This window comes from Borostomias antarcticus (assembly GCF_949987555.1).
Source record: "Borostomias antarcticus genome assembly, chromosome: 18".
Lineage (NCBI taxonomy): Eukaryota > Metazoa > Chordata > Actinopteri > Stomiiformes > Stomiidae > Borostomias > Borostomias antarcticus.
This window is the reverse complement of record NC_140251.1, coordinates 16,379,102-16,391,332: the sequence shown is the minus strand read 5'-3', so window position 1 is coordinate 16,391,332 and position 12,231 is coordinate 16,379,102. Positions and strand designations below refer to the sequence as shown.

General features: G+C 46.4%; 1 protein-coding gene across 1 annotated transcript in view; it reads left to right on the top strand.

Moving 5' to 3' along the window:
- Window positions 1-12,231, top strand: part of ckap5 (cytoskeleton associated protein 5) — a 39,140-nt gene that overhangs the window by 12,509 nt on the left and 14,400 nt on the right. Inside the window, exons 18-26 of the mRNA XM_084453169.1 lie at window positions 16-199; window positions 427-584; window positions 2,040-2,214; window positions 2,490-2,603; window positions 2,772-2,900; window positions 3,536-3,730; window positions 9,965-10,088; window positions 10,549-10,637; window positions 11,560-11,652. Coding sequence (XP_084309295.1) covers window positions 16-199; window positions 427-584; window positions 2,040-2,214; window positions 2,490-2,603; window positions 2,772-2,900; window positions 3,536-3,730; window positions 9,965-10,088; window positions 10,549-10,637; window positions 11,560-11,652 — 1,261 coding nt within the window. The remainder of the gene's footprint in view (window positions 1-15; window positions 200-426; window positions 585-2,039; window positions 2,215-2,489; window positions 2,604-2,771; window positions 2,901-3,535; window positions 3,731-9,964; window positions 10,089-10,548; window positions 10,638-11,559; window positions 11,653-12,231) is intronic.

Here is a 12,231-nt window from a genome sequence, read left to right as displayed (position 1 = left end):
TATATGACCCTACAGGATCAATGTGAAGGGTTTCATCAACAACGTGAAGACGGCGTTGGGGGCGACCAACCCCGCCGTGCGGACGGCCGCCATCGCCCTCCTGGGGGTCATGTACCTGTACATGGGCGCTCCCCTACGCATGTTCTTCGAGGACGAGAAACCCGCCCTACTGTCCCAGATAGATGCAGAGTTTGAAAAGGTAGCGTGTGATATGATGCTGCTTTCTAAGTTCCAAATCAAACATACAGGCCCTGTTCCCAATGGTTTTGTTTAGATCAGAAAGGATTGATAGTATTAGTGTGTTAATCGTGCCACCTGGCCTTCTGGAGATTGTTAGATGTTGATCTTACAAAGCCGTTTTATAGAAAACTCAACTCTTATACGTTGTCAGTGAGGCTGATGTGGTGATTGGCCTACCCCCCCCAGATGCAGGGCCAGTCTACCCCCGCCTCATTCAGAGGCACCAAGAAAGGAGGCGAGGAGGACGGGGAGGAGGCTGACGAGCAGGAAGAGGACGGAGGAGGAGGAGGAGGAGGAGGAGGAGGAAGTGACATCATGGATCTGCTCCCTAGAACGGACATCAGGTAAATATCCCTAATCACTTTCAGATATCACCTTTGACCAGTGTCCAGGCTAGTTTGCCTTTGCTGATTGTTTAGCCCTTTTTTGAAGCATTTTGTCTGTGCTCAGCAATAAACCAAACCTATACCTCCAAAGAGCAATAAACCAAACCTATACCTCCAAAGAGCAATAAACCAAACCTATACCTCCAAAGAGCAATAAACCAAACCTATACCTCCAAAGAGCAATAAACCAAACCTATACCTCCAAAGAGCAATAAACCAAACCTATACCTCCAAAGAGCAATAAACCAAACCTATACCTCCAAAGAGCAATAAACCAAACCTATACCTCCAAAGAGCAATAAACCAAACCTATACCTCCAAAGAGCAATAAACCAAACCTATACCTCCAAAGAGCAATAAACCAAACCTATACCTCCAAAGAGCATGCCCCGACGAAGACAGTACCTCTTAGAAGAGCATGCCCCGACGAAGACAGTACCTCTTAGAAGAGCATGCCCCGACGAAGACAGTACCTCTTAGAAGAGCATGCCGTGACCAAGCCAGTACCTCTTAGAAGAGCATGCCCCGACGAAGCCAGTACCTCTTAGAAGAGCATGCCGTGACGAAGCCAGTACCTCTTAGAAGAGCATGCCCCGACGAAGACAGTACCTCTTAGAAGAGCATGCCGTGACGAAGACAGTACCTCTTAGAAGAGCATGCCCCGACGAAGCCAGTACCTCTTAGAAGAGCATGCCCCGACGAAGCCAGTACCTCTTAGAAGAGCATGCCCCGACGAAGACAGTACCTCTTAGAAGAGCATGCCCCGACGAAGACAGTCCCTCTTAGAAGAGCATGCCGTGACGAAGACAGTACCTCTTAGAAGAGCATGCCCCGACGAAGACAGTACCTCTTAGAAGAGCATGCCCCGACGAAGCCAGTACCTCTTAGAAGAGCATGCCCCGACGAAGACAGTCCCTCTTAGAAGTCGTTAGATTAAAAGATATTGGTTGCGTTCCGAATCGCATACTTCTACTTCTTACTACCAGTACCTACTACAGCTGCCCTTAGAAAGTATACTTTGCAAGCAGTAGGCATCCCAATTGGGACATACTACCTTGTCATAACATTGCGCATTGCCCACATCCGTCGCTGTCCATAACGCGACATTCGTCTACAGCTGTCACGACTCGCACATGTGACGCACATTTCCGCTGCGCACAGGATTGTGGGTCAGAATAGCCAGAAAAGCCTGCTGGCTTGCATACTGCAAAATGCGACCGGACGTAGTAGGACATCCTGGTATTTTTAACATACTGCATGTGGCATACTATGTATTGGGACATACTACATCCTGTTTTGGCATACTATATAGTAGGGTAGTATGCGATTCAGAACGCAGCCATTGTGTGAAGAACCTAGTTCTATCAGGTGGTTTCTTCTCATGTACCCTCTTTCTCCATCTCTCCGTTGCAGTGATAAGATCACGTCTGACATGGTGTCTAAGATCGGGGATAAGAACTGGAAGGTCCGTAAGGAGGGTCTGGACGAGGCAGCGGCCGTCATCTCCGAGGCCAAGTTCATCAAGCCTCCCCTGGGAGAGCTGTCCATGGCCCTGAAGGGACGCCTCAACGACTCCAACAAGATCCTGGTGAGAAGAGGACTGACCGGCTTCAAACGCAGACTCTCCCATAGATTCAGTCACCTCAGGCCTGTGTTGGCTTGCTGAGCCGAAGCCAAGAAATCCAGTTTTAAAGACATTTATTATTGACGACTTGGGTACTGATGGCAGTTTAAGTTATGATTTTCAAGCCTAGTAGACTTCCTTGGGATATGCGAGCTGTGCTGGTTGATATTGGAGGTCATGTTAACACCATGTCTGCGTCTCTGTCTGACTGTGTCTCTGTCCTTCTTGTCTGTCTCCAGGTCCAGCAGACCCTGACCATCCTCCAGCAGATCGCCACAGCGATGGGCCCGGGGCTGAAACAGCACGTCAAGAGCCTGGGCATGCCCATCATCACCGTCCTGGGAGACAGCAAGGTCAAAACACTGGACATTATAATCTTATATGTGCCAATGCATGTGGATTGAACTTACATTCTCACACACCGACTTCACCACTTGGCATGTGAATACCTAAACACAGAAATGTTTAGCCCAGTCTTCCTGCATGACGTTGACTTGTGTCTCCTCCCCTCCGCCCTGAAGAGCAATGTGCGTGCCGCTGCCATGGCGACCCTGCAGGCGTGGGTGGAGCAGACGGGGATGAAGGAGTGGCTTGAAGGAGAGGACCTATCAGAGGAGCTGAAGAGGGAGAACCCCTTCCTCAGACAGGAGGTACAAACACACGTGTCATGTGTGCTATTGGTGGAATGTGGCACAGCAGAAAAGACTATGAAGGAAGGGGAAGTGAGGAAGAAAGTCACTTGTCAAGCAAACACCCTTCCACTTCCTTCTCCCTCCTCTACCTCTCTCCCCTTCTCCCATCCCCTCCCTGCCTCCTCTCCACCTCCCTCTCCCTCCTCTACCTCTCTCCCCTTCTCCCATCCCCTCCCTGCCTCCTCTCCACCTCCCTCTCCCTCCTCTACCTCTCTCCCCTTCTCCCATCCCCTCCCTGCCTCCTCTCCACCTCCCTCTCCCTCCTCCACCTCTCTCCCCTTCCCCCATCCCCTCCCTGCCTCCTCTCCACCTCCCTCTCCCTCCTCCACCTCTCTCCCCTTCCCCCATCCCCTCCCTGCCTCCTCTCCACCTCCCTCTCCCTCCCACCTCTCTCCCCTTCTCCCATCCCCTCCCTGCCTCCTCCTCTCCACCTCCCTGTCCCTCCTCCACCTCTCTCCCTCTCCCTCCTCCACCTCTCTTCCCTTCCCCCATCCCCTCCCTGCCTCCTCTCCACCTCCCTCTCCCTCCTCCACCTCTCTCCCTCTCCCTCCTCCACCTCTCTTCCCCTCCCTCCTCCACCTCTCTCTCCCCAGGTGTTGGGCTGGATGGCGGAGAAGCTGCCCACCATGCGGACGGTGCCAGCGGACCTCATGCATTGCGTGGCCCCCCTGTATGCCTGTCTGGAGGACAGGAACGGAGACGTGAGGAAGAAGGCGCAGGACGCCTTGCCCACCTTAATGATGCACCTGGGCTTCGACAAGATGAACAAGGCCACCAGCAAACTCAAGGTCGGTAGCCAGGCTTCATCTTTAAGGTTGCGTGTCTACTGGCGAGCTGTATTTTAGAGCTGGTGCTGTTTTCTCGTAGTTTACAATCAGTAATGAGCGATAGCCTGGCCGGAGGCATTATGGTTTCAGGTTGTCCGGCCGTCCGATGTTTGTTAATGCAATATCTCGGGGACGCATTGATGGAATTTCTTCCCCTTTGGTAGAAATGTTCATTGGCACTCAAGGATGAACTGCTTAGATCATGGGGGTCAAAGGTCAAAGTTCAAGGTCACTGTGACTTCACAAAATATGTTTTTGGCCCGATGAACACAATATCTCAAGAAAGGCTTAACGGAATTTGTTCATATTTGGGTAAAATATCCAGTTGGACTCGAGGATTAACGGATTACATTGTGGGGGTCAAAGGTCAAGGGTCACTGACCTCACAAAAGGTGTTTTTGGCCTGCTGAACACGATATCTCAAGAACGTCTTGACGGAATTTGGCCAAAATGTCTAGTTGGACTTAATTAGATTAATTGGATTAGATTTTAGTATTCAAATGTCAAGGTCACCATGACATCACAAAAGCATTAGCATTATAGTTAGCATTAGTGTTAGTGTTAGGGTTAGGGTTAGGGTTAGGTTAGGTTAGCAGTTAGTTAGGGTTAGGGTTAGTTAGGTTAACTGCAACTTGCATTGTTGGGTGGAGGCATTTAGCCGCTACGCGGTTTTTCTAGTTAAAAATAGTTTGTTTACATAAACGTGTTACCTATAACACCTTTTAATGTGATTCAACATGTATTTGACCAGAGAATTCACAGTGAGATGTACATCTCTTTTTCCATATTAGGCTAGAGAATATTATTCTACCAGGGTGACAGTTTACAGACAAACCCATGGAACAATCACTACTGTAGTTCACTTTACTGGGCTTAACCTCATGTGCCACTGGACCGTTGTGATAGTTATTTTAGACTGGTGTAGTCCAAAGATTTACCAAGATACGTTCAAAAGGTTGAGTCTGGTTTATTGAATGAAATCAAATACTTGCGCAAGGACTTCCTGACACGCAGCAAAGGTGGTTCAGTCAGAGAAGTGAAGTCAGTCACTTCTGCCCTGGCTTATATTCAGTCTATGCGTCATCGTGAGGGGACGGATATCACACAGTGAAAGGAAGGAATGTGGGATGAAACTCACTTTGACAAAGGTCTGAGAAGGACAAGGTGTGGCCTTTCTGACTTGGACAAAAGAGCGAGGCAGAGCTATGCAGAGTGTGTTTACAATCACAAAAGGGGGGGGAGAGTTGGTGTTTTACATTAGACTGAAACTGGGGTTTTGCAGGGGACTTGGGGGGAGGTGATAATTACAAAGACAAAGGCTTAAGGCGTTTGGATGTAAATTCCTGGACAATCCCTCATTTGTGCCTGAACAGGCACACAAAAATAAAATATAAAATCCAAACACAGTGTAAGCAGTCAGCTATGCTATACATGTGGAAAGGAAATAATCTCTCCACTAGGTGGAAACTTTAATTATTTTCTCTCAACGTGCAAAATCACACACCAAAACCCCTTGCTTCAGAAATTTGACAGGAAACAAGATAAAAAAAATTGACATGATTATATACTATTTATAGTCTAAGAGTGGACAACCATTCACCAAAAAACAAACTTGATTAAACAAGGCAAAAAAAAGATAAAATGGTTACCAGTGTAAGAGGGGCAAAAAACCTCTTGGTCAATTTAGAGGAAAAACCCAAACTTATTTATCAACTCATGTTTCAACAATTGCAACTCTTGTAAACAAATATGATATTTTCCAGATTATTTCAAAGTTCATTCACTCTTGTGAATAATCGCATGTGATGTCCTATGGAACATAGATTCCATGTGTGCGTCTCTGAATGTTTAATGTAGGTTTCAGTGTGTGCGATCAGAGGTGCAGTCCGATTGCTCATCAGAGGAGAATGTCATCTGGGGAATGCAAGGCGTCTTCTCTTCTAGATCGCAACTTCGATGTCGCGTTGCTTGAAATCAGTTATGTTCAATGTTAGTGTGTGCAGGTGTGTGTGCGTGTGTGGTGCATCTTGTGAGGAGGTGACCAGCAAGGTCATTTTTCCTCCGATTCCTCGTTAGAGGAGAGGACAGTGTGATGGCCCATGGTTTTGGCCTCTGAGCCCTCTGGTTCGGCTGCATTCTGATCTCCTGGTGTTTGCGATCCCTTGGTGGACCGTCCTCTGCTGCTTGGATCCGTCGGCAATGGCTTGCATGGGTCCAACGAAGTCCTCTCAGATCGCTGTCTGCGTGATGAGTAGAAACTGGTACGGCCCGAGCCACCTCGGCGAGTTCCAGCTCCTTCGTCTGTGGTCGTGGATTAGGACCCAATCCCCAGGAGAGATGTGATGCAGGAACCCCTCCTTAGCCTCAGGAAATGGCGGTCCTCACTCTGTTGGAGACATCTGTTAACATCCTCCGCCACCCCTGTTTTTGAAACATGATCTGGCCCGTGGGCTAGTTTGAAAGCATAATGAAAACATGAACGAGGTAGTACAGGTTTGTCATTAGGCCCTAGATACAGGTTAGTTTGGTGGTGGAAATGTGCACTTAGTCCTTCATTTCTTTTTCTCCGCAGGTGGAGCAGATGCTTGTAGGTCAGAAATGTAGGCTCTTGAACTGAACCCGGTCCATCCCTGTACTGCTCCACGTAGGGCCGGCCCGGGTCGCGCTGCTGGAGGGCTCACCTCGGCGCTCCCGCCTCCAGCACAGGCTGATGAAGTGCTCCGTCTGTGGATCCACAGATGAGAGACACAAACAGAGACAAAACAGAGCAAAAGAGAGTCCTCTGGTCTGGTCTCCCTGTTCCCTTCTTTGGTCAGGAACGGTTATTCAACAGTCTGTAGGAGATACTCAGAAACATGGTTAAGCGCAAGCTCCTGCTTTGGGGAAAAAATTTTGTTATTCTGTCAGGAAAACTTAAACAGGGTGACTGTTTAAGTGTCATTTAGAGCCAGTCTGCAGTAGCCTACTGTGACATCAGGGGCAGTGTTAGAATGACTTCAACACGCTTAGTCCCCAGTCATGATCAAGGCAATTGGATTTGGCTCTAGCAGTTCTCTTGCGATTTTATGAAAATAAAATACGCTATATTCTCGTCTCAACAAAACAACACCCCCTAAGGGTGAAAGCAAAAAATTCCCTGAAGTCAGGATAAAAAATAGAGATGAGGCAAAGAAAATGACACTAAAATGAACTGGCTTCATTTACAATTAACTAATCAAAGAACTCCATCAAAGCTTCATTTGTATAGCTAAAATTTGTATATCTAAAACCTCCCTCTTCTGCATTTGAGGACAGAGTATTTGGGCACTGCTCCTGTTTCATACTTATCTGTCGCTCACAGTGAGTTGGTGACATGGCGTTGGTCTGCATCTCACGAAACCCAGATCGCCCATCTGTAGGGAAACAGGCCAGTAACCTCCGGTGTCCTGTGCCCGTCTCCTGGTTCGGCATTCACCCATCACTCCCGGAACGACAGTTGTCTGTAAAATACCACTCAGAAAAAACACTCAGGCCCGATGAATGTGCCTCAAACTATAAACATGAGATATTTAACATACTCATTTAAAAAATATATATAAATTGGGTTATGAGATGCTGCATTCAGATTAAGATACTGGCAACCCTTATCTATTCCCCCCACTATTATGCACAACGCTTATGTCTTAAGCTACATATCAGAAAGAGAGACAAAACAAACAGTTAAAACAGACAAACAGCAGGTCCCAAGCAGTCCCCAGGAAGGCATGATCCAGGCTTCTCAAAGACCTGCCGCCCAGGGTCCATAGCACCTGAAAATTAAGACTCAAAACACAGACTGGGTTCAATAGCAGAGGAGAAGGCCTAATGCCAGCTCCTCAAAAAACACATTATCATTATATGAATGAAAATTCATACAGTAGAAATGCATAAAACGAACAGCTTATGGCCATTCATTGACTATTGAAACAAAACTCCTGAATCAAACACCTATTCAACCCTGTCAGACTTTTGAGTTCGCTCTACATCTATTTTATCCTGTTTATTTACCTTAAAAATTAAAACTCTATCTTGGCTAGTTTAAAATCACCCTTATGGGTTGTTCAAGGGAAGTCCAGCAGGTGGCGCTCGACTTCAAAATCGGAGGCTCTTCCTTCCGGACCTAAAAAAAAACTCTCTCGTTCTACTCTCCCAAATCTTAAAAACAGACCAGTCTAGAGAAGTAACAGGCTTTTCCCTTAACCCTCTAGCTGAGCCCGAATCTTAGAATTTAACACTAAAATGTCAGATGTGGATGTAAGAAATCGAAAATGCTTTAGCACATAACGAAATTCTGCCAACAAACGCTCGCAGAAATATGCTTCAGTGCAACAATGTCATCAGGCTAGACGTTTGCAGTAGAATTCTTTACATCCTCTAGCATATATTAATAACTAGTGTTACAGGGACACCTAGTGGTGATCCCAAAATGTTGCATGTATGACCCGGATGTGGTCTTTGGCAGCGCGGGGAAATTTAAAGAAACAACGTCCCTAATAACAGCCTAGAAACCCCAAAACAGCAATGAAAGGAAACCTTATGGTTAACTCACGGCGGTAAAGAATACAATTTCGAAGAAACAAACATTAAGACACATTAAAATTCGCTTAGTACTCACCCAGTCAGCGAAGTGCTTTGTTCTCTTCTGGCTCAATGGCGGAACACCGCGATAGCGGAGTTTTCCTTATCTCCTAGGCAACCAGCTAGCTAGCCTACTGGGAATCTAGCAGAATTTTAACAGTCTAAAAAGGGTACAAAACAATACTTTACCTGGATCCATGGCGCGCATAACAAACATACAATCAAGAGCCGAGGCTCAAAACAGTGAACACATAAGACGACCGACCCCCCGTGCACATGCAAGAGAGAACGTAGCAGACTCACACGGGAACGCAAACAAAGGACGACCAAACGACGACCAAAACCGACTAATATACGACTTAACCCACAAACATGAAACAAAGGCCCACGTTTACAACAAAACACTCTCGGCTGCACTAGCAATTTGGTCCAGGCTAAACCTTCCGTTCAGATCCTACCAAATATGTACAGCCCCTCTGGTCAAAATCTCTACCAGAAAACGCGGATTGCAAAACTCTCAATTCCGCCCTGTAGCTACATCTCCATTGAGCAAAAACTCTCTCAACGTTCTCTCGGTTAAAACTCTCCCGCGACCGGCCAAAAGGAAACCTGTTCTGTGCCAAACTCTCACTTGAAAAACTCTCCCGCGACCGGCCAAAAAGGAAACCTGTTCTGTGCCAAACTCTTACTTGAACAGCTGATACCCTCGTAACGAAACAAGGACGAAGCCAAAAGACAATACGATATAAAATCTATTGCTGTTCACATCTCCTTAGATAGTTACTTACTAAATACCCACGCTGGGGTTTTCCGTTTTCAAACAATCCAGACCAACAAGCTGAACCAAATCAAGGCAAATACAACTCAACCCATAAGAGGGTTCGTTTAAACGTACCTGTGAGCTTTCAAGAATCCAGTGGCAGAACTGAGGAAATAATCTCGGCTAGCGCTCTGGCGCAAGAGAGAAAATTGATTTTCCAAGCCCATATGGACCGACACGTCTGCCGATCAGTCCTCTCCACTGGAATCCCGAAGCAAACGCAGGCAGTGCTCCCATTCCCGTTCGCCAAACTGTGATAGTTATTTTAGACTGGTGTAGTCCAAAGATTTACCAAGATACGTTCAAAAGGTTGAGTCTGGTTTATTGAATGAAATCAAATACTTGCGCAAGGACTTCCTGACACGCAGCAAAGGTGGTTCAGTCAGAGAAGTGAAGTCAGTCACTTCTGCCCTGGCTTATATTCAGTCTATGCGTCATCGTGAGGGGACGGATATCACACAGTGAAAGGAAGGAATGTGGGATGAAACTCACTTTGACAAAGGTCTGAGAAGGACAAGGTGTGGCCTTTCTGACTTGGACAAAAGAGCGAGGCAGAGCTATGCAGAGTGTGTTTACAATCACAAAAGGGGGGGGAGAGTTGGTGTTTTACATTAGACTGAAACTGGGGTTTTGCAGGGGACTTGGGGGGAGGTGATAATTACAAAGACAAAGGCTTAAGGCGTTTGGATGTAAATTCCTGGACACCGTAAACATATCTTATTTAGGCAAAGCCATGGTAGGATCCAGCTGTGACTAATCTAGCTCCCCCCCACCCCCAGACCTCCTCTAAGGACCAGGTGGTGGGCATGCTGGAAAAGGCGCGGGCGGTGATGCCAGAGAAGCCTGCAGCTCCTGCTGCCAAAGCTTCGGCATCCAAGGCCTCCTCCGGAAAAGCTGCCTCAGGTTGGTGTCCATAATCCCTCTCCCTCTCTCTCTCTCTCTCTCTCTCTCTCTCTCTCTCATCCCCTCTCTCTTATCCCCTCTCTCTCCTCCCTTCTCTCCCTCTTGCTCTCTCATATTTATCACTGTTGGATGAGGAGGAGGCAGACTGCTGATCTTGTATTATAGCTCATCTACTGTACCTCCACCAGGCTTTTTATAGCCTCGCAGTGTCAGTAGAATGTTTCCTTTTACTTTTGTCTCATAATATTTTATTTGTATTTTTACTTAAAATCCCAATATTTCTGTCTGAACCTCATACAGTAATGGCTCATATAATATTTATATATAATGGCTTAGATATCGACAGAAAAATAAATTTCTGATATAGAATAGATGAAGAATTCTGATTTTAGAATGGATTGATAGTGGTATTGTATTGGATAATAGTCATAGTAAGCTGAGAGCTTTGCTCTATTCTCAGCTCCCTCCAAGCCTCAGCCAGTGTGTGACGAGGGAGAGACCAAACCTGAGACCAAGAAGGTCAAACCAGGAGGACCAGCTGCTAAAAAGGTTGGTTTTTCTTCATCATCATCCCTGTTTGGTTGTCAAGTCGATTGGCCATCATTCAGCACTTCAAATCCTATGTCAACCCCTAGTCCCTACCCCTTAGGCAGTTGTGCAGATCTGAGTGCATTTGATAGGTGTAAGCAATATGGTAGGTGTAAGCAATATGGTGGTTAGCGCAATCTTGCCACCTGGCCAGTCTGGTCTCAGATCTACACAAGTGCGTTAGGGATGCCACGGTTCTTGGTATAATATTGTACCGTACGGTACGCCATCCATGGTTCAATGCGCACTTGTGAATTGCGGATTTTCGGTTTACTGTCCATCCATTTCTTACTGCCGAATTGGAGAAAGCCTCTCCCTGTGAGTAAATAATCACAGTGGAAATCCTCCCGCAAAAGACTGGTTGCACTTATAGCAACGAGCATGGTGGGCAAACTTTGGTCCTGTCATTCATTCCACTTGGAGCAGGTTCTCCTCGAGCGTGCACGTATGTAGGCAGACAGCAGGAGAGAGATGTCTCTTCCTGATGATTAGGAATAGGTTAAATGCTTCTTAGACAAATATCTTAATCTTATTCCAAGTTAGAAACGGGGTTGGATAGATAAAAAGTGCAAGGCAAAAGATAGCAATAGCAATAGAATTTTTTTTATTTCTCACTACAAGTAATAAGCAAAATAAAGACTTTTGAAAATGGTAGCATTTTTTTTCTCCGTACACAAAAAACATACTGAAAACGAACCGAAACTGTGACCCAAAAAGCGAGTACGTATTGAACCGTGAGCTAACTGTTCCGTTGCATCCCTAAAGTGCGTATGGAGTCGGGACCAGCGGTCACTTTGGTATTCAGTCCTTCTTCAGAGCACTAAAGCTCCTGCCATGTCCCACATGTTCTCTGTTGAAATGCATTCATCTCTACATTCACTAGACCCCAGCCCCAGAGGAGCCGAGCGCGGGCTCGGATAAGGATAGTGTCAGTAGCACTAAAAAGGCTTCCAAGGGGAAGCCAGGCAGCCAGCAGGTACACTGAGCCGCAGCCCAGCCTAGTCCAACTACTAATGTGTCAAGAATGGAATGACTAACCCAGTGTTGAATCTTGCAGATGGTTTCCAAGTGACTACGCTGCACGAGTGTCTGTCCTAATATACAGTACATGTATTGTATGTGGCAGATGTTGCATGATTGGGGATGTTGTCAATGTTATTAATATACATGTATTAATATATTACCCTTGCACATGTCTGCTTAATTGCCATGTATCTATTTTGTTTAACCAGGAGCAGTCCTTTTGAGAAATAAATCTCTGTTCACACTAAGCTACAATCACTATAAATGTCTGTGGCGATAAACACTGCTCACTGTCTGACTGTCCAAGATGTTCCTTGACAAATACTGATTAATTTGTCTCTCGAACCCGGAAGCACTGTTTCCCAAGTTGCCTTTTAAAGGTGCAGTATGCGGTTTGTAATTTCCTGGTAGACTTTGGTAGAAAATTTTGAAAGATTATGAAAAATGCAACAAATTCCCCTCCCCTCCCTTCAGGCCTCCTTCCAAAGCCACTCCTCCAAACTGGGGGAAACATGACACTTGCTAGGGTGGT